The following is a 27,516-nucleotide window of genomic DNA, read 5'->3' on the forward strand; positions in this document are numbered from 1 at the left end:
TTTAATGCATATTAGCTGCAGTTATTTTAATATTTTGGAAAAAAAATATTGTAATTAAAAATGGATGAAAACGTAGTGCTTGCGAATATAGCAGCAATAATTACAAAAGATATTCTATTTGATGATAAAAACTATTCCGGCGTACAGCAAAAATTTATGCAAACAAATTTTCACGGAAAAAATCCCTCAGGCACGAAGTTGGACGAGGACGAGGAGTTTTATCTGCAGCAAACAATATTTAATAATAAGAATCACACACAAAATCCAACAAACAAATGTCAGACAAATCAAAAGAAACGCAAAATGCATGATTTTTCTACTTCAAAACCAAAATTTTCAAGGCAAACGTTAGATAAAAATATTGAAATCAAGGAATTAAATTTATTAAATGATTTCGAATCGAATGACTTCGAAAATCAACTTCACATGTCAAAAAATACTTTCATTGTAAGTATAATCTTCACTTAACCACAATCTAATATAATTAATTTTATAATTTTAGAGTATTTTCCAAATGGTGCGCGTTCTATTAGCAAAAAAATTCTCGAAGAGAACGATCCCTTCACAGACAGTATTCTCGCTGGCCATGTGGAAATTAACAACCGATGAGCATTTTGAAGAAATTTCGCGTAAATTTGAAATTCCCTTGAATACCTGCATTGAAGTTATTCGACAATTTTGGAATATAATAGCATATAATTATGAAACTTTCATTAAATGGCCAAAGACACAACATGCACAACAAACTACCATGAATGATTTTAAAATGCGTCCAGAGTTGTCACAATTTCCAAAATGTATTTTCGGTATTATAACACTAAAACGTTTAGACATTTTTCTAGAAACCGAAAATGAAGAAATGCCAATTATATTACAAATAATCTCCAATGCCAAAAATGAAATCATAGATTGTTTCGTTGAGTTTGCACAGAAATATAATTTCGATGAAACACCCATTGGACTGGCATTAAGTAGAAAAACAATACCTGAAAATAGTTTCTTAATTGGTAATAAATATTTTCCACTTAAGCACTATTTATTACGTCCTTTTGAACAAGGGTGCACCTCAAAGCAAGCGGCTTTTAATAGTCTGCTAGAACCAGCTTTGAATATGGGCACTCGCGTGCTAGATAATATTGCCAAACGCTTTAATGTACTCTATGCGCTTGAAGCTAAGGATTTGGTTGAGGTACGTAGAATAGTGGAAACTATTTGTTCGCTACACAATTTATGCATTGACAATGAAGATGGTTATGTGAAGAAGAAAAAGGAAGCAAATAATTTCAATTGGGCGAGCAGTGGCAAAGCACCAAACGTACGAATCGGTGAGACTAGTTTCGGCAATAAGAGACGTGCTGATTTAGTTGAAACTATAATAGGCAAGTAGAAGTTAAGATGTTAAAAAAAATATAGTTAAAGGTTATAGTACGTTTTCACTGACTTTATTACACCAGTTAACTTACTTGAGATTCAAGTAATTCAAGCGATCTGAACTAAGTTAACTGGTCTGACGAAACCAGTGGAAGCATACTATTAGGTAAATATGATAGCTGTTAGTCATGTATAGACAAATTGAGACGTAAAAATAGTTTAGTAGTAGGCAACGTGTAAGATAGCGACACATTTACGAATCTACATAGTACTTAAATCTATACCTAATATTTTAATTGCTCTTAGATTTAAATAAATTATTTAAAATTTAAATATTTATTAAAATACATTTGATTCACTACATTTATACATTTGCAAACATTCATTACTTAAATAAAATATGTATTACTATTACTTTTAGTTACTTTATTATAAAGTCTACAATTATTTGTCCGTACTTGCTTGCATAAAATTAAAAATTGTTTAAGTAATAACAATAAAAGTTTGTTAAACATAAAATAGCATAAAATTCGAGTGAAAATTCAAGTTTCATATATAATTTTCGAGAATATAGAGAGTATTAAGTATACAAAGTAGAAGATAGTTTAGGAGATCTTATTAAGTAAAAAAATGTAAATTCAGTTAAATAGAAATGATTAAGAAATTTGAGAACTTCTCATAAGGTACATAAAAATGGAATGATTCGTTACAATTATGAACAAAAATAATAATAATAAAGAATAATATACAATAACAATAATATATACAATTAATAATATAAATAATTTGATGAATATAAATATAAAAATACAAAAAAAAATATACAATAAAAACCAAAAATAATACATAATAAAAATATTTGTGCTGCAACATTTGGTTGCATGTTTCCGTTGCAAGAGCAACTATGTGCTTGTTGTACTTGTATTTAAGTTGTTGGCATTACCCAAGAGACTCAGTAGTTTCTGTCTGGTTCGTTTATCACTAACGCAAACACACTGTATTAAATTTGTAAGTTGTTTTGCGGAATATTGTTCGAGATTCTTTTGCGTTTCAATCCATTCCTCAAACTGCTCATTTGAGAAGTAATATGCCTTTATAAAACCATCAACATAGGAACGATGTTCAGGAAATTTTAGAGTTGATATCAATTCGAGTAACGACATAAAATTCGTAAAATCCAACTGCATAAGTGCACGACCACCAGCGGAACATTTTTTTACATTAGAAAATCTAATAAAATAATTAAATATAAAGAAATTTCATATATATTTCATATAAATAATTGAAAACAATTATATTTACCCTTCGACTAGTAAGTGTGTTGCTACGTGCGCCACAGAATTCCATAATGGTTCTGTTGGTAAGGTCACTTCTTTTGCTATTTCTTCCAAACGCATAGCAAAATGTTGTATATTCTGTAATTTAATATAATTTTAAAAAGTTATCACACTTTTTTACAAAGGAAAATATATTATTAACTCTTTAAATAAAGCTATGATAGATATTTATTAAGACTTCCTGTTAAGAACTTACTCTATTCATAATGTCTATATAGCTATTGTGCTGAAAACTGACGTGATTCACATCCCACTTCACTTTCGATATTAGATTTAGTATAGCAGGCAAATCAATAATTCTAGAAGTAACGCATGTAAAAACAGGCCGAGCTATGTCAGACATAAAGTCAATGTAGCTGAAATAGTTATCTAACATTTGACGTTCGTTTGGAGGCAATAAGTGATTTAGATAATTTTTTAAAGTTTGAAATTGTCGTGTCATACAATGTCCACTCTCAATAGCGACTACGCGTTGCGATAGTCCATAGAGTGTATCTGGATTTGCTAATTCATTATTGATCTATAGAATAAAATAAATGAAATAAATAATTATTCTTATTTAAATGTAAACATCACTTACCAAAGACGAAAAATTTAAAGGCCAGCATTTAACCGTTGACACAACATTTTGTTGCGTTGCTTGCAGTTTTTGTTCTAGACGGGATGCATAAAATTTGTCCATTTGCACAGCCTAGTAGTAGAGTAAAAAATTATAGTAAAATAAAATTAATTATTAAAACAAGTAGAAAGGAGAATCGTATTTCTTAAATAATTATCTTGAATCTGCATACAAAGTATATTTAAAATTGCTGACAAAATTGATTTAACACTCACAGCGTCTTTTCCAAATATTTCATGTACAGCGAAACCATAAAAATCCAGTAATTCCAGCATGCTGGACACTATTTTTGGCGATATGCAATGCAAAAGCTTACACATTTGTAAATAACGTCCGATACATCGAAATACATTAAGAGTGGTATTATTCACAATTAATTGGCTATAAAGAAATTAAAATAACTTCAAAATTAAATGCATATTATATGCAATGCAGAAAAAATACTTATTGCTTCCATCTTCATCGCATTTGCTTTGCATACTCTTCGGTTCATCATCACTTTCTTCTGAAAAATAACAAGAAGCTTCGTCTACAATTCCTGATAGTATATCCTCTTCCAGCATAGCAACATCCAAACCGCCATCAAATGGCGAGCTCTTTTCAGAAAATCTTAAGAAATATCCATAGGAACCGTATATAGAACTATTACCATCCTGTGAGTGCACTGATACAAGCTCATCGCAGTTGTTATTGCTAATTGGTGAGTTATTAACTGATGTAGATGTAAGTAGAACAACTGGAGGGGTTTTATGGCGACGTAATGTATGACGAACAGCACGAAATTCCTAAAGAAACATAACATAAATTAATAATTGCATACAAACACAAGCTATAAACTATAACTCACTGGTAACTGCAAAATATTCGCAAATGAATCCACAACAGTCCAAGACTCATTATCCAAAAACAAACAAATTTCCTCGAGACAAGACGAATGGTAACGTTGAAAAAACTCTTCGCTTTGCATATGCATAGTTTCAATCAATTTATCTGATTGCTCACCACAAAACTCGATTCCAACCTTTTTTAAACGTTGAATAATCGACAAAACTTGTATGAACTGATCATATTTAAGCATTTTTAATTTTGAGCTTTGCAAAAATATATAAATTTTTGTTATTATATCGTTCCAAATGCGTGATTGACCCTTTTTTAACTTTTGTTGTATATAGAGATCAGGTGAATCCTCTAAATCTAGAGAATATAATTTATAATTTTGATGCCATATCACAATTTGGAAGTATGAAGCCAATATTGTCCAAAATGTCTTGCATAAACTTATTAAACAGGGTATAAATTTATCAACAGCTACTTGTTCACAATATTGTTCGTAAAGGTATTTAACATTCTCATCCATATTGGGATCATTGTAAGCGCGCAATACGGAATTCACTGAAGAGTGGATGGCAGATATAAAATTTATGTGGAGCTGTTAGTAAAATTAATTAATTAGTTAAAGCATTGTGTATAGTACATATTTACAAACCTGATCCATGGCAATAAGAGATTTTCCAAGTAACTTATAGGCTTCTTGCAATTTTGCATACTTACGAGCATCAAAATTTAGAATCATCTAAAAGTAAAGATATAAGGTAATTTTATTGCATTTACTAATTTTATATAATCTTCCTAACCTCGTTTAGAACTGTATCCAACTGAAATTCAGTCAGTAGTAATGTCTCTTGGAGTTTTTTATTTAAAGATTGCACGCAATTATATTCCATATAACCTTCGGCTGAATCTTTACATGTTAACAATAGAGAGATCGCACCAGAATAATTAAATTCATTCAATAATTTTTGTACCTCCACATCAGTAGATTTCTAGGCATTATAATTATTAGTTAATTAATTTTGTTTATAGTGGGAACAAAATGTTTTACTTCTTACCAATTTTTTAATTTCATTCAGTGTGTTTAAAAGGTCTTTTAATATTTCACGCTTCCTGTATGAGGCCAAAATTTCCAAACTGGTTTCAGTTAAATTCGTTTTAGCATATTTTAAGTACGAACGTGCCTTTCTACAAGTCCAAAGCGACTCTTCCAACTCTTTTTGCGTCTCATTTATTGCACAAAATTCTGTGTTACAGGCACTACGTTGTTCCAAAATATTTTGCAACACTTGCTTAGAGAGCACCTTATGTTGGATACGCAGTTGTGCCATTGTATTGTCAATTAACTGAAAATCCACTCCATTTTCCAATACTTTCTAATAGAAGAAAACAGAATAATAATAAAACAAATCTTATTGGTTTTTTTCTTTGTTCATAGTTACTTGCAGTTCATACATTTGTATGTCACAGTCCACATCATAATATATTTTATCGATACTCTCTAAAATTTCTTGATCAGAGGATTGTTGTGTACTTTTATCTAATGTTTCACTCGCTGCATCCACTTGATCGGATTTGGTGATTGCCAACGCTCCAGCAGTTTCTGCAGTGACACTTTGTATGAAATATTCGGAGAAACCCATGGCAGGGATTTTCATTTGACGATTTGTCTGAATGGTTACAAAATGTTTTCATTATAAAGTATATGATTGGGCATGTACTATACATACTTGTTTGTGCAACAAATCCATGAATTTCGTCTTTATTTCATCCATTTTTGCTTTTGGATGCTGCATTATGCATTATTTTTGTAGCAACAAAGTAATGACAGATGTTGTTACAACTGCGATGACAAATCGCGGATATTTGTAGTGTTGCCATCACAAATGTTTTGTTGAAACCAGTTTTTAAGTGTTAAATTATGTTTTATTGACGTATTAAAATTTTTCAAAATAGTTTTGTATGAATCATACAAAAACAGATAAGCAATCAATATCATCGGCTTGTTTATGTAGCTTTCTCACTTAGTTTTCTCAAACGATTTTTCTCACTTTTGATAAACATTGCGAGTAACTAATTGTTAAAAGTGAAAAAATCGTTCGAGAAAACTAAATGAGAAAGTTACATAAAGAAGTCGCATGTTTACACTTCGCAATTACCAGAGATCAGTAACAATGATTGCATAATTAAAATGAGGGTTATGTTAGGATGCATTCAAACTATTGTCGAACAACATATTTGTTGTTGATTTGAATGTAGATTAAAAAAATTGAAAAGAATGATTAATTAATAATTATTAATGATTATATGATTGCCAGCGTAACATGATGTAAACACCTATACACGATATCGAATTTTTATTTTGGCAAACAAAGAAAAAGAATAACATGCTTTACGAATGTATCAAGCAAACTAATATAATCTAGACAAGAGCATATATGTTATATGTTTTCAAAACAGTTGTGATAACATTTCGTCCTGAGGAAGAAATCAAGAAAACTTCCAAATGTCGATGGAGGATATAGGTATATAGAGGACTATATAAAATAAAAACTTATTTACAAATTTTTATTTTATTCATATAAGCTTTTTTAAAAACATTTAAAAAAGTGAGCTCACAACTACTCTTAAAGTAATTCAGACAAATTGAACATAACGAGTTGTGATAGTGCAACAATGTAACTTTTTTTATATATAATTATAATATTAACCCATATCCGCCCAACGTTCGATTAATCGAACAGCAAATTTTATCACTTTTCTTGGATTTTTTGTTTATTTTAGAAAAACTTTAGGGTTTATATTTATTTATATATTATATCATTACTTTGAATGTATGAAGCTTTAGCTTTACAAAAACATTTGTGACTTCACTCCACACCACCCACTTCCTTACTAATTAAAACATTTTGATCAAGAATTCCAAAAAAATATCCTTGGGCGGATATGGGTTAAAAAACATAGTTGCTTTGCTTTTATTATGTTTGAACGAATGTAATTAAAATATCACATAACAATATATGCACTATTACAGTTAATGCTACAAACGTATCATTTTATATACAAAATCCATACGAAAATGTGCTAATGAGTTTCAGTAATTACAAGTGTAGACATTAAGCAAGTAAATATCTTTGATGTAAATCATTTGTTTTTTATGATTTATTTATAACATATATTCTGATGAATTACACTATATCGATTAAACTATAATTTATGTATTTCATAATATTGGAATATTTTTCGTAAACATTTCTGTCACTGACAAATGCTCGCTTATAACTTATAGCACTGTTGTTTGTGTATGGGCTGCTTGAATAGTTTACAAAATCTTTCAAAAAAATGGTTAGTCTAGATATGAAATGAAAGTGAGAACGCAAATATTCAAAACAAAAAGTAAATAATTGTGGATATGTAAAATGCGAATATGGTAAATAAAAATTGGTTATTTTTGTATAATAAATAATAATAAATTTTTCCATCTAGTATGGCATCGGATTTCTTTTATCCTAGCATCGGTGGTGTGGAGGAGCACATTTTTAACTTATCTCAAATACTGCTTGAACATGGACATAAAGTAATTAGCAAAAAACTGATAACATAGATTTATAAAATTAAATTATATTTACCCATAGGTAATAGTATTGACACACTCATATGGTGATTGTAATGGTATAAGATATTTAAGCAATGGTCTTAAGGTTTATTACGTACCCATCAAAGTGTTCTACAATCAATGCGTGCTTCCAACGCTAATTTGCAATGCTCCTCTTATCCGTTCAATATTGTTGCGCGAGCGCATCGAAATTGTGCATGGACACTCTGCATTCAGTACACTGGCACATGAGACTATGACAATAGGAAAGCTGTTGGGAATGAAGGTAATGGCTTAGCAAATTTCATCGCACTTACTCTTTAACACACTTTTTATAGAATGTTTTTACAGATCACAGTCTTTTTGGTTTTGCTGATTTGTCTGCCGTTTTTACTAACAAAATATTAGAATTAGATCTTTGTAATGTGAATCATTGCATTTGTGTTTCCCACATTGGTATTCATATTAATTAATTATTTTTAAACTTTTATAATTAATTAAGTAAATTACATTTTTAGGCAAAGAAAACACAGTATTAAGAGCGCGCGTACCTAAGGAAAAGGTATCCGTTATACCCAATGCCGTTGATACTGTACTATTTACACCGGATCCACACCAAAGACCAAAGGATGGCACAAGTATTTTTTTCAAAAAATCTTCTTCATTATTCTATTAAATTTGGGTTTTTCTTGCAGTAAATGTTATTGTGGCGTCTAGATTAGTTTATCGTAAGGGAATAGATTTGCTTGCTGGTGTCATGCCCAAATTAAAACGCATACCAAACATAAACTTTATAATTGTTGGTGATGGCCCCAAGCGTGATCTCTTGGAAGAAGTTCGCGAAAAGGAAAATATGCAAGATAGAATAGAAATAATTGGTGCAGTGGAACATTCAAAAGTACGAGATATACTTGTAAGAGGGCAAATATTTGTTAATACATCGTTGACTGAAGCATACTGTATGGCAATTGTGGAAGCTGCAGCATGTGGATTGCAAGTGGTGTCAACACGTGTAGGTGGAATACCAGAAGTTTTACCCTCTAGCTTGATTATATTGACTGAGCCTGAAGTTGACTCAATTTACGATGGTATTATAACAGCAATCACTAGATATAAGGAATTTTCTACAAAAAATATATCGGCTTCAAATAATTGCAATAGGAGTTTAAATAATGGTCATATCGCTAAGCCAAAACGTTATAAATCAAAGTTTACTATAAAACATAATGACGTGAATAGCAAAGTAAATATGAATAATAGTCTTGGCATTAAGGAAGCAATTTTATGTCCTTTTAAATGCAACGAAATTGTTTCTAAACTTTATAATTGGGAGAATGTCACGCAACGTACGGAGAATGTTTACAACCGAGTTTTAGCTGAGGATCAAAAAACGCTTGGAGAAATGCTTTTTGCATATTTAAAAAGTGGCGTGTGGCCATTTCTACTTGCGATCTCATTGCTATATATTATTTTACAAATTTTAGAGTACTTGCGTCCGAGACGATTTATAGAAAAAGCAAAGGAACTGCCATATTTGAAAAAGAATTTATAGATCCACTTAAAATAAATATATATATACTTTATTATATAAATTTTATAGCAAATACATTGTTTTAATTCTTAATAATACATATAAAAAAATATATTTTATTTATTTATAAAAAGTTGTTTAAGAGTTCTTGTTCTTCTTCAGCTAACAATTCATGTAGCTTCAGTAGAAGATCTCTTTCAAAGCGACGCTTTCTTTCTCTCGACAATTGCTGTATTTGAGGTAGTAGTCCTTTAAAGAACGCCATTTCAGCTTCTTCAATTTCTTTCTTATTATATCTGTTCTCATTGATATATACTAAAAGGGGAGGAGTATTTTCTATGGTAGGAGTGTTGTCTGCAGTTGATATATTTTCCGTACACGGAATACTTTCGCTTCGTACTGGTCTCGTTATATCAGATATACGAGTTTTTTCTTTTATTTTGTCAAAAGTATCTGAATTTGTTGTATTCTCCGTACACGGAATACTTTCGCTTCGTACTGGTCTCGTTATATCAGATATACGAGTTTTTTTTTTTATTTTGACAGAAGTATCTGACTTTGTTGTATTTTCCGTACACGGAATACTTTCGCTTCGTACTGGTCTCGTTATATCAGATATACGAGTTTTTTCTTTTATTTTGTCAAAAGTATCTGAATTTGTTGTATCACCACCTGTATATTCTTCTAATGAGGAACTCCAATCACTTTTAGTTTTTTGACGTGTTATACAATTTTCAAGAAATGACATTTCCTTCGTTAAATACCAACCCGTTCGAACCGCTTTCATTTTGCCACGACGCTCCAAACCCTTCTGTAACCTTAATTCTTTTGTGTACGAGACTCGTAATGCTTCCCATTTTCTCTTACATTCATAAACTGAAAGTAATTAAAAAAATTTAAGAATTATTTCGTAGCATAAAAATTCCTTTTGAAATGTATATTAATGAAAATAAAATATATTTATATTTTATTATGAAGCATTAAATATTAGAAATTCAGAACAAAATTAAGAGAATAAATATAAATCATTTCATTAAAAATCTGATCGATTATATACACACTAACGTAATAAAATAACTTCAAACTATTACTATTATTAATTAGTTAAGAAAAATACTGCTTTTACTTTGCTGCAGAGTTTGTTTTACCATCTTCTTTCAATTCTGCTGCTATTGCTTTCCATATTTTGCTATTTTTTTTGTAATTTTTACCGACTTTATATAATTCAGGATTTTTTTTAACTAATTCTATTAGTTTTAAAGTTCGTTTACTCTTTTCGCGATCCGTTGTCATATTTTTTTGCATTTAAATTAAAAGAAAAATACCGCCAACAATACAAAAACAAATAAAAATGCTACTACTTTGCTTCTAAATGCACCCAAATGCTTTTGTTTACAAATGCGTAAATGCAACAAATGAACAAAATGAACACCAAATTACTATATCAAACATGAATGATGATTTTAAGTCGACATGCTTATGAAGTCGACATTTTCGAATAAAAATGTTCGAATTTTTATATATAAATGTTAAATTGTAAATTATATAACAAAAATATAAAATAATATTATTAAATAAATCTATTATTATTATTGTTATTTTAAAATAATAATAATTTATTTATTTTTCTGTTCGTTTATAAGGCAATTACAATGGGCAATACATGTCTTCCAGTGGAAGTGTTGACAGTCGTATAAACACGCGTCCTATCAATAATTGTATATATTATATAAAAAAGATTGCTGCAGAAATTTTATCCAAAAACTGGGAATAGTCTACCATCGGATGTTTATCAGAGGCAGCAGCAGAACATGAAGTATGTGCTAAGAAGATATACTGAGAAATATTTGATAATACACGTAACCTAAAACTGCAAAATATACTAAAAATATTCTAATATATTGAAAGTATAGGACTTCATGATTCACTCTAGGTCTAAATAAATAAGATCCATTATGATAACCTGTTATCATAATGGATCTTAACCTGTACGAACAGGTTATTGTCACAGTCAGCGTAATTTATCAACGGCACCGTTTTCGGTAGCTCGCAAGTGTAGCAGAAAACGCATGCTAGCCTATATTTGCTAAGCGAGATATTGGCATCACTGTTGCAATCTGTCAAATGTTTTGTTTTCACAAAGCAAATCTTGCATATCTGCACATGAATCAAGCAAACTGCATTTTTTATAAAAAAATAAAATAAGATAAATGTTACTTGTTAATAACTAACATTTTAAAAAATTCAATGTGATTTGTACTTACGATTTCTCCATTGTTTTTCAAGATTTTTATATATTTTTTAATATTTTGCTTTATTGAATTTTGTTTGAATATTTTAAACATATGATTTTTGACAATGATTGCAACATTCACTGGAATTTCCAATGAAGGTTCACAATAGTTTGCTATATTGCGTTGGCAGGACTTTTTTATTTAATGGCCGAAGTGTTTGGCCAGTTAACAACTACTGGCCTAGATAGTGAAAATAGTTTTGTTGTTTTGCAGTATAGGCTAGCAACTTACTGTTTTTTGTCATACTTGCGAGCCACTATTGACCTACTATTGAACACGTGGCAGTTACAAATACTCTGGCAAAACACAATATCTGACAACAACTTATATATCAGAAATAGATAACTACTAGTTACTGAAAAAATATAAAGATCCGGAAATCTAAAGGGAATGTATATATAAAATATATATAATAAATAAAAAGTCACCTTTTAAATACGCTTGGTTGAAACCTTTCGTTTTATATATCTTATTGAATAATATATAAAACCATCTGAATTATAATTCTCAAATGGTTGGTAAATATATGAGCATATAAATTCTTGTGTTATGTATTATGGAAGGATCTTTTTTATCATTGCAAGAAAACATTTTGTAATATTTTTTTAATAATGAAGCATACACCTACCGGAGAGTTACATAACGATACCAGATTATTATTTTAAATAGTTAGGTTAAGTTAGGTTATATAGGCGATCCCTAGGGGACTCACATTGGCATATTGTGTTATTTGCGTAACTTAATAAATATTTCCTCCAAGAAAGCACGAACTTCAGCACCTCAAAAATAGCATTACAAAAGAATTTTATTAAAGTTTACGAGAGTGCCGGAAAGGAGAAGGTCCAGGGTTTTCTTAATGATCGGTTCCTTGCATTACTTGTTTAATGTTATTATTAAAAATAAGAAAAAATGGTTTTGTTTTTTCTTATTTGTTCTATACAAATGCATCTTCACGGCCGTTTCATGATATAATCAATTATTTTTCACAATTTATAAAAACTTCCACCGCTCAATTTCATTCGAGTAGCACATTAAGAAAATAGTTTGCATTTTAATAAATGTACTGATATTGAGAAATCGATATGGTTTTCATGCTATTCCACAGATTTATATGCTATCCAACATCTGACTACGTAACTAACACAAACATTTTGCCTAACTTAAATACCCGTTTCACAGTTGTGTGCGAAGGGTATACATATTACGATATTAATAAGAAAAAATATACATAAAAATGGTCTTTGTAACATTTTTTTTAATTCATTATGGAAATTATTTATTTATACTAATTAACGTTGATATGATTAAGGCTTCATGAAAGCATTAATTAGTATAATTAAAATGAGATGTTAGAAAGCAAAAAATATTTAAAAAAATTGCATTCCAAAATCGTTAGAATCCACATTTTGACATTGAAACGTTTTCCACTTTTTGCTGTCATCTGCCAGCTGAGCATTAAGAACAAGAAGTCGCCAGACGAAGAAAAGAATATTGTGTTGTATTAAATAACATAACAAATAAACAAATAGAAAGACGTAGAAAATATAAGTTACAATAATAGTCAAAATAAAGTGCTGTGATATCAAATATATCCAGAAAAATGGATTTGCTTAACTCTATACTCACATCAATGGACAAAGATAAGCCTCCAACTGCCAGTGAACAACAAAAGAAATTAATAAAAAAACAGAAGGAGTACGCAGAGCGTATTAAAAATAGGCAAAAGGAGGAATTATTAAGATTTCGTAAATACGTAGAAGAAAGAATAGGTCGCTTTGCCAAAGATGATCGTCCACATATTGAGTTTCAACCTTTGGATAAAGTGCATCGCGCAATTATACACGAGGTAGCTGAATATGGTGGATTTATTGCAATGAGTTTTGGTCGGGAAGATATCGATCGTCATTCAGTAGTTTATAAGAAAGAAAATGCACCAACAGAAGATGAAATCGCTGCCAGACGAAATGGCGATGGTTGGGATGAGGACATAGCAAAGGAATATGCAGAGCGTCGAAAACAGCAACGCGAATTAGAAATTGAACAGAAGAAAATGGTTCGTGCTTCCATCAAAACTACAACTAAAAATGAAATTGAAGTGAAACCCAGCAGCAACTATAAAGATAAATATGCACATTTAATAGGTCAGGAGGCTGCATTAGAAGCGGCAAGAAAAACAGAAACCAATCACAGTTACGGCTTTGTGCCGAGCAAAAATAAAAAAGACATGCGTTCAATAGAGCAAACCTTGGCTGATATACAAGCCAAGAAGAAACTTAAACTACAACAGCAACAGCAGCAAGTCGAATCGCCTATACAAATAGAAGCAATAAATAAAGATCAGTGATAACCAAATTCATTATATTTTTCACATTTTAACTATTGAAATAACTTAATATGCAATAATTTAAAATGCAATATACATATTAACTATATTTTGTGAATTGTTAAATTTGAAAATGGAAGAACTGTTAGAAGTTTACTAAGCAATATCCTATTTGCGATTCAGAAAAAATTAAATATATATATATGGATATATATATATTTGAAAAATAAATAAATTATTTTAAAAAGTTATATACGTTTATTTAAATAAAATTGAAATTTAACTTAACCAAAAATATTCTAGTGATAATTATTGGGTGAAGTTTTGAAATTATTTTGCAACCAGGCATAAAATGCAAGTACAAAATGTTTTTCTTATTTATTTAATATTTAATTAAAGGTTATTATTGTTAACTTTTAAAATAAAAATATTGGAAACTTTACATAAAAAACGACTAGATTAGGTTGTACCGGCACTAGATTCACTTAAGTCTTTTGGCCCATTGTGTTACCTTGGAGAAACTCAAGGTTTTAAACCACCTGGTATCTTTGACGAAGCTTATAATGTTGTAGGAAAGGACTATATAAAGAAAAATATTAACCCCACAGCAATTACGGGATTTATATATAGTCTAGAATTGATTTAGTTGGGCCTTTAGGCGCACAATAGATCTTTTAGGTCGGGGTGCATTCATAGCCTATTATTTAATAATAATATTAATATAAATAAAAATATATATAGCAAAAACTATATAAACAGTGACATTTTGCTTATTTCTATATTTGTTTTTTTTTTTAGTACGGTTAGCTAGCATTTTTTTAATTATTCTTATTTCACGCTTTTAGTGCAGTTTGTTGGCACTTTATTTTTTAAGATGTATTTACTTGGGGTGGTGCGCCAGTTCTGGCACATGAACATTATTCCATTCATCGTATTACAGCACAATTACATTAATTGTGCTAATTGAGCATTCGTACACAAGACAAACACTACAACTGAATCTAACCTAAACCTAGTTTAAAGCAGGGACTTTCTTAATGTTTAAAATAAATAAATTATCAACGATATTGAGGGTTTTTTGAATAAAGAGATATTATATTAATATAACATATTTGTAAAATTTATAAATTATAATTTTTATTAATAGACTGTGAAAAATCTATAACTTATTTTAAAGCACTGGTAATTGTTATTGTCTTCCTTTAACAAATTTATATACATTTATTCAATACAATGCCATAAAGGCTGAGTTCAAATACTTATTATTTGAGGATCTACAGAAATGAAAATTTGATATTTTATCTTTCTATAACAAACGGTAACTATGCTAATATATATGTGTATATTCTACCTCTTGTCTTCTATCACCTTACCAACAGGCAGCACATTCAAAAAAATTATTAGGAAATTCTTGTTTTACATCTTCTTCAGGTCACAAATCCATCACCTAAGCTTCATTGTATTCTTTTTAATTACATTTGTGTGAACTTCTCGGAATTTCTTTGTAATAATTTCAAGTAAATTCGAAATTTACAATTTATTTAAATAATAATACAGATACTTTTAGAATGTATTCAAGGATAAAATAAAAGAAAATAAATTATATTTTAATATTTGTGAGTTGTTGAACATTTTCGCTTTCGGAACAGCACAATACAATACAATATTTATACTATATGTTATTTTGTAAATTTAATTTTCATGTGTAAGACATGAATTTGATCGATATATACAATATATATAGAGTTTTATATATTATTAAATATTTGTTCGCTTTAGTTTTAGTTAATAAATTATATAAATACAATGTTATAAAGAATTGGATTTGTATATAAAAATAGGTAATGTTGTTATTTGTATACAAAAAATCTTATATTCCTATGGAGTATTGGAATTTTTGTTTGCTTAAATACAAAAAGGAATTGTGTATTTAAAATAAGAAATACATATTAATTATTATTAACAAGTTTTGATTTCCTAGCTGTTTTTTTTGGATGAAAGCATGTATAATATATAATCATAAATGTTAAACCAAATATATAAAATACTAAAGCCATTGCACATAATGAGTAAAAAAGATAAGTCCATTGGAATAAATTACTTGACGCAAACGACATGAATAAGGCAATACATATAATATTCTCTGTAAAGCATATTATATAATATATCAGGTACTTATATTTAGTTGAAGCGTCTTTCACAGATATGTAAGTAAATAAATAAACTACGCCCAATATAAGGCAAAACAGAAAATTTAAACAAGAAGTTGATGCAAACACTGGACGTTCAACAATAAAGGTAACGAATCCAAATAGGAATGCATGACTCAAACATGCCACAATTGTCCAAAGTGGAAACAAACTGGCGACGAATGCAATACATAAAGTCCTTGAAACTGAAAATAGAAATAAATAATTAACTATATATATATATATAAAATATGAGTGTATTAATATGAGACGTTGACTATTTAGGCATTAGCATGTGTTACAGTTTTAAATAAATATATTATGTTTAAACAAACCCGAAGTGCAAAAATGCCAGCCCAACTGTAAGATAAATCCTTGCGTGCTAATATCACTTTTATCGATTTGGGAATATCGATTGTATCTATGGTAAGCAGCCAAACACCAAGCCATGCTTCCAAAGTATGAGCAGATAGCAATTATTTGCATAGCTACAAATTTCACACATTACAAAAAGAACTAAATTAATTTACAGAATACATACGTGTAATCTCTTCATCCACAAAATTTAAGACAATAGATATTTGTAAAATTTTTTGCGGTGCCGCTTCAAGAAAACACTCAAATAGTCTTATAAAAGCGACATCACTTTCCTCTTTTATAGCCATTTTATAATACCTAATAAAATAATACAATATATTTAACAAAATCTTATACTACATATTATTATTAAGAGAAAAGTGCTTTGAGTTATATTTAAAAGAGATCTGCTTTGAGATCTGTTTTGTTTACATACTTAAGCTGCAAATCTTTACAGCCATTCAACTGCGCACGCTTGCATTTTATAGAGTAAACAAGCACATTCCAATAACTGAAAATAAAAGCATAAAATAAAATACATAACTAAATGATTTAAATGATAAATAATTTACCGAAACATAAAAGACGATAGAAAAATAAGCCAAAGTGTCTTGAAAGACTTTACAAATCCCTTACCAAATTTGCCGTCCTGGTAGCACCTGCGCAAAATCACGAAAATATATTATTTATAATTAATTTAAATTATTTTCAACTTACATATTTGCGTGTATAAGCGTCGTTATAAACATTGGCATCACAATGCAAATTGCTGTCCAAATAAAGTAATTAAGTTGCCTGGGTGGCTCATAATAACTATAAGCCAATTTTATGCTTATACAGACTGCAATTGCGCGCATGAAAATCGACGAAGCCGTTGAGAGTATATCATAGTAGGAAAATGTATAGCTATCGGTTGTGTTAGCGTTAAGTCCATCAACTTCCGTCCATCTTTTTGATCTGCGTTTCTCGATGAGATTGATTTCTTGTGATTTCGAAAACTTTGAAATTACGAATTCACTTTTGTCCATTAAACAAATGGAACCCGTGATGGCAGTGGGTGTGGTCATTTCAGTTTATATAATTTCAATAAATATGCTTTAGTCATGTTTCCACTGATAATGAATTTAATCCGCACTGTATTAGTTGGAACATCCGATAACTTAAAAATAGCAAAATAAATTAGCTTTCAAAACGGGATTTTGTACTCATTCCCTTTATCACTTGTAGAATCTAAAAAATAGTGCTGCCACATAATTAATTATATTACATATAGAAAATCATTTCTATAGTATTAAATTATATTGTTTATTGGTTTAAAATTCTTTTTCTCTAATATGAATTGATATATTAATTAATTAGATTTATAAGCGAAAATGATTTTTTGTGACAGAATACTTTTTTAAAAGTTCGGGATGATTTTTTATATATATATGTAAACATTATATCGTTTTAAAAGCTGATCATAAAAAGAAGAAAATTATTATTATTATTATTTTTTATTTAGTTTTAATTTTTTAAATAGACATCAATATTTGCGAAGATATAAAAAAATATGCTTTAAAAAAAATCATCAAATGCAATCTGACACCTTACTATGCCTGCCATTCTTCACTTTGAACAGCTATAATTAAATTAAATTAGGTTAAGTTATTAAATTAAATTATATTAAATGAAATTAAATTAATTAAATTAGGTTAAGTTAAATTGAATTAAATATTATACAATTGAAATATTTATTATTAACTTCCTACATAATATTATAATACTTATTAACTAAAAAATATTTATGATTTTTGAAATTATATTAAATTAAATCAAACATTTAATAATTGAAATATTTATCTTTAAGTTCCAACATAACATTAAAATACTTATTAACTAAAATAATATTTTCTTCTTACATATAATAATTTTTAAAATTAATTTGATTTAAAAAGGATGAATTCAAATTAATTTTAGATAAAATAATTGCATGAGTTGAATAGTTATTTAGAAAAATTACCTCTTAGTAAATTACCTCTTTGTTATGAATTGTCACTTGGTAATATCCTACTTAAAATAGGTTAGACTAAGTTGGAGTGATGGGCTTGTATTTCACACACTCAAGCACAAAAAATGGTCTGTTGTGATACCACGGATTGTTCACTTAAGAAGTATAGATTTCGATATGTACTGTAATGTTGCACGACGAATAATATATTAAGTGTCCGGATATTGGACTTCTTTTGTTGCTAGTAATTTGTTCTGTTCATCTTATCTCTATTGTTATTAAATTTTTAAACGTATCGTAACCCTAATCTCTCATGAATATATGTATATATAATGTACTACACGAGCCCCTGTAGTAATTTTTTTCTAAACTATTTACTTTGTAATGTTTAAATTTCAACGATAATATTTTTGGTTCTTGGTGCAAGTTTTTGGAAGCATTTTTGCTAGCTTATTCTAACTTATGCTCTATGAAATATGCTCTACGCATCACTCTATAATATAGAGTTTATAAAGAAATTCTATTATATATCTATAGAATATTCGTCAATGAATGCATATGGTTCTTCTTATAGCAACAAAGTTATCTTAACCTCAGAGTAAAATGGGCTTTGCTCATTTGTGTCACATATCAAAGGGAAATATGCTACATAAGAGATAATGTACTCTTCTAAGTTTATTATTATGTAGTGTAATTCCGTAGATGCCCCTCCATACAGGTCTTTCTATAGTAGGTGTAGAAGCGAAAAGATTGAATATCTCTAGTAGAGACAATATTTTGAACTACTGGAAATTTTGTTTTTTCCGATTGTAATACGAGTATATACGAGAGAGAGGATAATGATATAATTGGCGAAATTCTAAACTAATTCTAGTAAACTTATTCGATGTTCAAATGAATTTAATGGAAAAAAGCACATAAAGTTTTTTTTTGGTTGACATATTGATATTGAAAGACGTAACTGCTCCCAACCATTGCTGTGACACCTTTCCAGTGAAACAATAGAAGATGTTTATAGATTAGAATAGTTGTTTGTTGTATGAATCAGGTCAAGTATTATACTTTTTTTTAACCTTAAAGCGCTTCACAGCTTGCATCGCTAAAAACTTCTGTGCTAAAGCATTAGGGTTATGAGCTGGACGTATAACGTATTTTTGCAAATGGTTTTGAATTTTGTTTTATCTGCAGTATATTTAGATATTTATAGATAAAGACATGTCTTTGTTGTACCCTGATGCACAGATTAGCATTCTTAGTATATTCGAATAGCTGAGTGCTCTCTACATTTTCTCTTCTGTTAGAGAGATATGCGGTTCCCCATAACTGGTTTCCGTATGTCCAAATAGGCTCAATAATACTCTTGTATAACAGAACTTTCAGGTCAAGCTTTGATGATCTATGTCCCTTTAGGGTTAATAATACTTTTGTGCAGCAGGACTTTTAGGTCAAGCTTTGTATGGCTATCGTCATATAGGCTAAATAATATTCTTGCACAACAGGTCGCTCAGGTAAAGGGAAAGCTTTGAATGCGTATCTAGGAGGTAATACAGAAGGATTGCTGTGAGTTTGACTTGCTTACCTTTTATCTCAATGTGCTTTGGCCACGTGAGTCGTATAGATGGTATTTGACGCTGAAAATTTGTGCTATATTCTTACTATTAATGAGATTATGTTTCCCTTATCAAGGTTTAACTTTATTTTTTTTGATTGGGTAATAATGAAATGAATTGCTCTGACTAGAATGGTGTTTGATTCAGTACCCGCTCGTGGAAAACACGGTAGACGCAACTTCGGTAGAAGGACCAGCTGACCAATGGTACGAAAAAAATCGATGCTACTAACTGATGACAGCAAGCCACTGATCGGACTGCTTAGCGGAGACTACTGGACGTGGCTGAGGACGAGTATCGTCTGTAATAGTCAAATAAGTATAAAGTATATTGTAGCTGTGCTTCTTATAGTAGCTAAAAAATAAGAATACTTCAAAATTTTTAAGCAGTTTGAGAAAACCAATATCGTACACTTCAAATGTTTGAAGAGAGGTACCTCTCCGGTAATATATCGATATATTGACCACAATATATCGTTTAGCAATATTTGAACGGCTCGCTATAGTCGAATTTCGTATATGTTTCTGCTCGCACGAATCATATTTTTAGCAATAATTTATATAAAATGTGTATGTACAGTTTAAAGAAGTCTATGGCAAAATTGGCAATATAGCAAAGTTCTATTACCTGTAAGCTTTATATATATATATAATTATACAATTTTATAAATTTCTTTGCAATACAACAAATTTAAAAATGAAATAATAAATAAGGCTAACACTACTATGTACTGTATATAGTTCTAAAAAAAATAAAATAAATAAATATATTAACAAAAGAAAACTCATGTTTTAATACTTTTTAGTTATTTTTTGTTTATTATTTTTTTTGTTTACTTTTAACTCTAAAATCATATATTATAAATGATGACAATATTACATTTCTTTCATACAAGTTTTAATATTTTCATTCTTTTTCTATTTTAAATACTAAAAATATCGCACGTTAGTGTACGTTTGTTTCTTGTTTAATTTTGTCAGCATTTTTTTCTTCTTTTTTATTATTTTGTTTAATTACTAAAATTTAATATATATGTATATTAATTTTAATATTTATATTAATAATAATTAAACTAACTGTATAAGCCTAAACTTTATATCTTATAATGGGAAATTTTATTTTTGAATTTTTATTATAACTATTGGATTAAGTTGTTATATTAATAATTTCATTTAACTTTAATTAAATTAAAAAGTAATTATTATTACATAATATATATAAAAAATCAACAAACAATTTTTTTTGTTTTTATTCATTTTTTAAAATAAACTACACAACTAATTCATTATTTTGGATACTTAATCAAAAAAAAAATCAAAAAATGAATTACAAATTAAGAAATATAATTAAATTATTATTGTTCCAATGCAAATTATTATAGCGGCAAATGAGAGGCGTGTGACGACAATGAGTGATGATCAATGAATATGAAAAATGTCAACTTTATTTTATTTGATTTTATTTTATTTTATTTTATTGGTGTTTATATTGCAGTTAAATTTACTTGAATTAAGCGGAACTTGCACAGCTCAAAAAAAAGCTGCTTTAAAAAATTGCTTATGCATTTCTTTCTTTAAGGCCAAATTATTAAATAAATTGGTTGTTCTCATATATATTATATGTAAAAATACAATTTTTTATACATTTTTATATGTACGACAGAAATTCTAAATACCACACTTAAAACTTTTGAACTCTTTTTAAATAATTTTTACAAATTCTTTTAACTTTTCATTTATAATATTTTTACACAAGTTTTTACTTCTTAGTTTCCCTACTAATGAGTGTATGTATCTTTATGAATATATATCTATAATCCTACTAGTAATTTTTGAATGATTATTTGTATTATTTGTATTTTTATTCAATATATTTCTTTCTGCTAACTTTAATAGGAATCTGTCGAGCCTGAACTGGTTTGTATTTTTTATATAAGAATGAAATTATGCCTTTTGCTTTAAAATGTCAAAATGTACAAGTGAAAATAGTGTATAACTTAATAAAAACAAAAGAACAAATGAAATTTATAAACATACATATATATATAAATATATATATAATCAACATTTTATGCTAATGTTAAATGAAGCTTTTGTTGATTTAATATATTTATAAAGAAGGATACGTAATGTTAAGTTTAATTTTTAATTCATTTAAACAAACAAATTATACATATTCTCCTTAATTATAAATTTAATTAAGCCTCTATAAAAAGAATTGTTTATACAGTTATATTAAATTTAAAGTAAAATTATAGAAAAATTTCAATTGTTCTTTCTTAAATTTTTTTCTTTAAATGCTAAAATATATACAATTTTAAAAAAATTCAAATATGTTGATTCTTACACATAAAAGACAACAAATTTTTCATTTAATTATCTTCATATTCATTTCAACATAAAGAAAAACAATACATACGTATATATATATAATATTTTATATGTTATATAATAATATATAACAAAGAAGTATGTATACATATTTTCAATTGTACAAATACATTTTATTTTTAATAATTTATTTGATTTTGTTGCTTTATTTCGCAATAATTTTGTTTATTATTTATTTTAATGGTCTATGTACATTAATTGGTTTTGAGTGTAACTATTTACAATGATTTATTTTTAATCACCAGTGTAAAATATTTATTTTATAACGCATAAAATATTTGAATTGTGAAAATGAGTTAAATTAAAACAAGTCTTTTCTTTTTGTTTTTTAGTGAAAATAACCTATAATTATTATTTGTTAAAGAACATAAAAAAATATCTAAAAACTTGTACTTAAACTAATTGTATGAGGGATTTTTTTTTAATTATTTATTCATTTTTTTTTTTTGGAAGTGATTTATTTTTTCTATTCAAATAATCTCAAAAGTATATAAAACACTATGTTATAACATTAGAAAATTGTCTTTTCTTTAAGATTTTGTCATTAAACAAAAACTAAGTAAAAACTTTTTTTAATGTAATTTAATATTGAATTTTTTTTTTCTTTAAAAGTAAACAAATATATTTATTTTATTGTATTTTTTTATTATGAGGAAAGTGATAAAAAAAAATAATACGAAAAAATATTTTCATTTTTATAGATATAACTATGCGTTATTTATCTCTATTATTAAAATAAAAATCCTAATTCAAACAATATATTACAAAATTATAAAGAAAATATGTGTCATATATGTGCATGTGTAATTTCATGTGTGATTTATGATGAATTACATATGTAAAATTATTGAGTTTTATCCTGTTTCATCTGTCGTCGTTATAACTGAACTTTTAGCAAATTTTATAACTATGTTTACATAAATATATATGTAACTTATTTGATTATTTTTGTATAAAGTATTTTTCACAATATATGATTAAAAATTATGCACTCTCGCACGCACACTCTCTATTAATTCTGGAAAATGTGGACTTAAATCTACTGATTCTCATCATCGTCCCCGTCGCCATCATCATCATCATGTTCTTCATGATGCTGTTGTTGCTGCTGCTGTTGCTGTTGTTGTTGCGCTGCAGCTGCCAGTAACGCATTCTTCTGCACTTGAGCTTGCATGGAAGGTGCAGACATTGGAATTTTCCCGCTGGTCTTATATTCGGTCATTTCCTAAAATAAAAAAAATAAACATATTAATATAGATAGTTTGGTTAGGTTAAATTACGCCAACTTAGGCCTTTTGAACCATTGCGTTACCGTATAAAGAAAACCCAGAGGTATTAATATATACATAAATGTATAACTGGCGCTATTTTGAATTTCATGGTCATGCCGTTTTAACAACAAATTTATTAAATAGTTTAAGCTATTTTGAACTGATTTTCAACTTTTCTTTATAGCTTAATTTTGGAAATATCGAGGTTAAATTAAACGAATGTCAAATGATCAGTTCAATTGACAACTGACTTACAGCTTAAGGTATATAAAATGTAATACCACTACTTAACACGGAACATTAACTGTTAACTAGTTATGAAAGCTTTACAAAGCGGAGATAGTTCTTTATCTTAGCACTGAACACATCCGTGAGAGAGCTAGCTATATTTGACTAAAAACATATCTAAAAATATATATTCAATCTGCTCATGGCTTAAATTAAGCAGTTACAAAAGAGATTTCTTCCTCATTCTCATCTTCACAATTTGTAGAATATTTATAAGACTGAATTCGCAGCCTAACATGGTAATCTACTATCGCTAGACCTTAGCAAGATTTTAATTTTGAATGAAAAACTGAAAGATGGTGCTAATATTTTGCCAAAATCTAAATAGTATAAACATTGCTAAGAGCGTGTTGATATAGGAAATTTCTAATGAAATTTGAATCCCATGATTCCAGACGACCACGAAATCATTCAATCAACCACCCTTTTGAACCATTGTGCTAATGGAACTTAGTGTACTTAATTATTAATTTTGTTTTTTTTTTATTTAATTTAAAAACTATTGTCATAGATATTAAATGATACTTACTCTTTCATAACGGGCTTTGTCCTTCTCTGCCATTAATTCATATTTCTGTTTCACTTCGGGATCAACATCAGACCACTTGCGTCCTAGTTCTTTAGCAATATCACCGACACCATATTCTGGATTTAAAGCTTTAACTTTATTGCGTTCATCATTACAAAACCAAAAGAATGCGGACCTAAAAATGAAACCAGAAAAAATTGTTTTATTAAATATGAAATTGATTTTTAATTATATTAAAAAAACTTATTGTTTGCTACGAACTCACAATGAACGTTTTGGTGCATTAGGATCTTTAATTTGTTTCCTCTTCTTGCCACGTCCAACTACGGTGCCTTTAGGTGGTACATAATTTTGCATTTCTAATTCATATCTTTGTTTGTCCTTTTCTGCCATCTCGTGGAAACGTTTCTTTTCCTTATCAACCATTGTCTAAAAACAAAAAAATTTATAGATTAGTTTAGGTAAAATATTAGAAATTTAATTCAATTAAAAAATAATGCATTGAAAATAATTGTTTATACAAAGGTTAAACAATTTTTTAAAATTAATAAGAGATAAATCAAAAAGTTCGATATTTACTTACATTCATAATTGTGAATGCAAGCATACATACATTACAGCAAGCAATATAAAACAATAACATCAACAGAATTAATAAAATAAAAGAATCCAGTAAGGGTTAAATAAAGATCGAATTCAATATTGACATGACAAATACGAACAGTGCTATAAATTTAGACATTTGTTTATAACATTTCAAGGGCATGTCCATTGATATTACAAATTCTGATGTACATTTAAAAAACAAGTTATAAAAATCTATTTTAAGGGTCAAGATGTTTCTATTTATTTTTGTTTTTGTGAAATTGGTTTTATAGAAAAATATTTTCATAAATTTCAATTATTTTAATCAATTATACATATACACTCCCTCACCTATATAACAGAAGAAGGTAGGTAGATGAAGAGAAGATAGGAATGAATTCTCCTTAATAAGCTCAGAAAGCCATTTTGATTCCACATTTCTCGTAACAGTGGGTAGAAGAATGGGTATACTAGCACCAAACAGATACATTGAGAGAAATACTAATATTATTGTTAGAAATATAGCCATGTGTATTAAAAAATGGGGCGCCCAGTAGCTTAAGCCTGGTTTCAGACAAAACTGAAAGTAGACACAACAGGTGTTTTTTCTTGGAGCTGTAGACATATGCTACAGCAGATACGACAGGACAGGTCGAATCTGGCTTCATGCTGTTTAGTGTTAATGCAGATATTAACCTAAACACTACTAATTTACTACTGTGTACCAAATGGGTAGTTATACATTTGGAGTAAATGGGTCCATGTTGCTTTTGACTTGACTGGTGACGAAGTATAAGCACGCTCCCTACTTGCCTATCGCAAGAAAATGGTTATAAATCAACTTTTGCCTGTGGCTGGTAAAGGCAGGGATAAAATAATGTTAAATTAATATCACGATAAAAGTCAAAACCATTTAATAATAATTCTATATATATATGAATTAGTTTGGTTAATTTATTAATAGGAATTAAGTATTTATCTTTCTTCTACCCAAATTTAATGATCATGTTTTAATTTAAAATTTCGCCTGAATATTGGTTCTCCCCCTTATATACATATTTTACTATAAAATTCTCTGCAACTACACATACCAACTTATATTCTTCATTTTGTAATCCTCTATCACTACTTCAACATCTCAATAATATTATATAAAATATTTTAAGAATCCATGTTAGTTTACCAAGGTTTACATATATACTTTTATAGAGAAATATTACGCGTAACTATATATAATAAAAATTTTAAAAAATATTTTGTAATTCTATCTTTGATATCTATACTTGATAAAATATAGATATTGTTAATGCAAAGGAAGAAATAATTATTGCGTAAAGTAGAATTTTTAATTAATAAATTTAAATTTAAATAATTTTAAATACCCAAAAGTGTAATATATTATATAAATCCCTCCCCTAATCCTACTGCCTACATCGACATCAACATAAACCCAATACACTTTACTCACAAACTAATTTCTGACTTCCATATTCACATCTTATTTAATTTGGAAAGAGAATTTACGGAAGATGAGTGTGTACTTGCGTTACAGCACATAGAACCAAATGAAAACAACACTACTGGTGTAATTTATGCGGAACCTAATAGAAATACGAAATTAAAATGGCAGGGGCGAAGCAAGAAGTAATATCATCAGTCTTAGTTTCGCTACCCAACGATTGAAAATTATTTTAAAACAGCAGAAACAGAGAGAATGAATAAGGTACAGGGGGCCAGCCACACATACCCGTACGCTGAACATGTTTTTGCCATTGATTTTTAAACGAAGTAAAACCACCCCAAACCAAACCATACTAGGTGGTGTTATCGCCACCAGCAACCCCCAACCTTGTATGTTAGCAAATACATAAGAGTAAAGGCAATGTGCATGCCACCACCAATATTTTGCTTTTCTGTATATTGCTAACTTGGAAAAAAAATGAAATAAAACACCCGACCATACCACAAAAAGTACCACACCTAGTAAATTGCTTTTGCACACGAGCGATTCACGAAATGTTGGAACGCCAAGTTATTATAAAATATAAATTGGTTAAATGAAACATGATTATAATCAGAGAAATGAATTTTTACTAACATGCGGATATATTTCTTCAACAAATTCATAATTTATCATCACACAGTTTTCCAGTTTACTGGTCAATAGTCAAGCCGTGTGAAAAATTATATTACCTAACGTAGAGCAGCGCTCTATAAAATCAATATGTGCACAGCATAATTTATTCCTTGCCCTTTGTGCTTCTCTCGCACCTCCTAACTAAAAACAAACGAGGAGACACTTTACACATGCAGCAGTAGCAGCAGCAGCCCACCCAAGCCTTTCGGTCATAAGTGCTTTCAATCCGCACACGACATGCTCTCTTGTTTTCATTAAAATTGAGACAA

General features: G+C 28.6%; 7 protein-coding genes across 16 annotated transcripts in view; 3 read left to right on the forward strand and 4 right to left on the reverse strand.

The window, feature by feature from the left end:
- Window positions 1–41: 41 nt before the first annotated feature.
- LOC119671419 lies at window positions 42–1,840 on the forward strand. The gene is made up of 2 exons (XM_038082035.1): window positions 42–447; window positions 503–1,840. The coding sequence occupies exons 1-2, from the start codon at window positions 61–63 to the stop codon at window positions 1,385–1,387; spliced, it is 1,272 nt and encodes a 423-aa protein (XP_037937963.1). The 5' UTR covers window positions 42–60; the 3' UTR covers window positions 1,388–1,840.
- Window positions 1,841–2,159: 319 nt separating this feature from the next.
- LOC119671418 (syndetin) lies at window positions 2,160–6,020 on the reverse strand. Its single transcript, XM_038082034.1, has 12 exons — window positions 5,889–6,020; window positions 5,601–5,828; window positions 5,217–5,534; window positions 4,962–5,150; window positions 4,814–4,900; window positions 4,175–4,756; window positions 3,772–4,112; window positions 3,543–3,708; window positions 3,289–3,399; window positions 2,905–3,228; window positions 2,674–2,786; window positions 2,160–2,601 (listed from the first exon to the last, which is right to left on the reverse strand). The coding sequence occupies exons 1-12, from the start codon at window positions 5,952–5,954 to the stop codon at window positions 2,274–2,276; spliced, it is 2,853 nt and encodes a 950-aa protein (XP_037937962.1). The 5' UTR covers window positions 5,955–6,020; the 3' UTR covers window positions 2,160–2,273.
- Window positions 6,021–7,185: 1,165 nt separating this feature from the next.
- On the forward strand, window positions 7,186–9,379 carry LOC119671420 (N-acetylglucosaminyl-phosphatidylinositol biosynthetic protein). 2 transcript variants are annotated; one of them, XM_038082036.1, is made up of 7 exons: window positions 7,186–7,282; window positions 7,448–7,588; window positions 7,645–7,735; window positions 7,794–8,039; window positions 8,092–8,209; window positions 8,272–8,391; window positions 8,449–9,379. In XM_038082036.1, the coding sequence occupies exons 2-7, from the start codon at window positions 7,578–7,580 to the stop codon at window positions 9,303–9,305; spliced, it is 1,443 nt and encodes a 480-aa protein (XP_037937964.1). In that variant the 5' UTR covers window positions 7,186–7,282; window positions 7,448–7,577; the 3' UTR covers window positions 9,306–9,379. The 2 variants fall into 2 exon arrangements, with proteins under 2 accessions (XP_037937964.1, XP_037937965.1); XM_038082037.1 differs by having other exon boundaries at window positions 7,187–7,297.
- Window positions 9,373–10,671, reverse strand: LOC119671422. Of its 2 annotated transcripts, none has more exons than XM_038082038.1 (2): window positions 10,433–10,671; window positions 9,373–10,160 (listed from the first exon to the last, which is right to left on the reverse strand). In XM_038082038.1, exons 1-2 carry the CDS (start codon window positions 10,587–10,589, stop codon window positions 9,409–9,411), a joined length of 909 nt encoding a protein of 302 aa, XP_037937966.1. In that variant the 5' UTR covers window positions 10,590–10,671; the 3' UTR covers window positions 9,373–9,408. The 2 variants fall into 2 exon arrangements, with proteins under 2 accessions (XP_037937966.1, XP_037937967.1); XM_038082039.1 differs by having other exon boundaries at window positions 10,411–10,495.
- Window positions 10,672–13,005: 2,334 nt separating this feature from the next.
- LOC119674562 (sperm-associated antigen 7-like) lies at window positions 13,006–14,181 on the forward strand. The gene has a single exon (XM_038085709.1). The coding sequence runs from the start codon at window positions 13,179–13,181 to the stop codon at window positions 13,920–13,922; it is 744 nt and encodes a 247-aa protein (XP_037941637.1). The 5' UTR covers window positions 13,006–13,178; the 3' UTR covers window positions 13,923–14,181.
- Window positions 14,182–15,730: 1,549 nt separating this feature from the next.
- Window positions 15,731–17,679, reverse strand: LOC119671423 (XK-related protein 6-like). Its single transcript, XM_038082040.1, has 6 exons — window positions 17,165–17,679; window positions 17,020–17,106; window positions 16,884–16,958; window positions 16,632–16,765; window positions 16,426–16,578; window positions 15,731–16,296 (listed from the first exon to the last, which is right to left on the reverse strand). The coding sequence occupies exons 1-6, from the start codon at window positions 17,512–17,514 to the stop codon at window positions 15,851–15,853; spliced, it is 1,245 nt and encodes a 414-aa protein (XP_037937968.1). The 5' UTR covers window positions 17,515–17,679; the 3' UTR covers window positions 15,731–15,850.
- A 5,493-nt stretch (window positions 17,680–23,172) lies between these two features.
- Window positions 23,173–27,516, reverse strand: part of LOC119671424 (high mobility group protein DSP1) — a 28,560-nt gene continuing 24,216 nt past the window's right edge. For 4 of the 8 annotated variants that reach the window (XM_038082048.1, XM_038082047.1, XM_038082046.1 and 1 more), the window contains exons 4-6: window positions 24,791–24,954; window positions 24,526–24,700; window positions 23,175–23,662 (exon numbers count right to left, since the gene is read on the reverse strand). In XM_038082048.1, coding sequence (XP_037937976.1) covers window positions 23,477–23,662; window positions 24,526–24,700; window positions 24,791–24,954 — 525 coding nt within the window. In that variant the 3' untranslated portion in view covers window positions 23,175–23,476. Of the gene's footprint in view, window positions 23,663–24,525; window positions 24,701–24,790; window positions 24,955–27,516 lie in introns of all 8 variants that reach the window. The other 4 variants (XM_038082044.1, XM_038082049.1, XM_038082043.1 and 1 more) reach the window with 3 other exon arrangements.

The sequence above is a fragment of the Teleopsis dalmanni genome, chromosome 1, assembly GCF_002237135.1.
Source record: "Teleopsis dalmanni isolate 2A chromosome 1, ASM223713v2, whole genome shotgun sequence".
Lineage (NCBI taxonomy): Eukaryota > Metazoa > Arthropoda > Insecta > Diptera > Diopsidae > Teleopsis > Teleopsis dalmanni.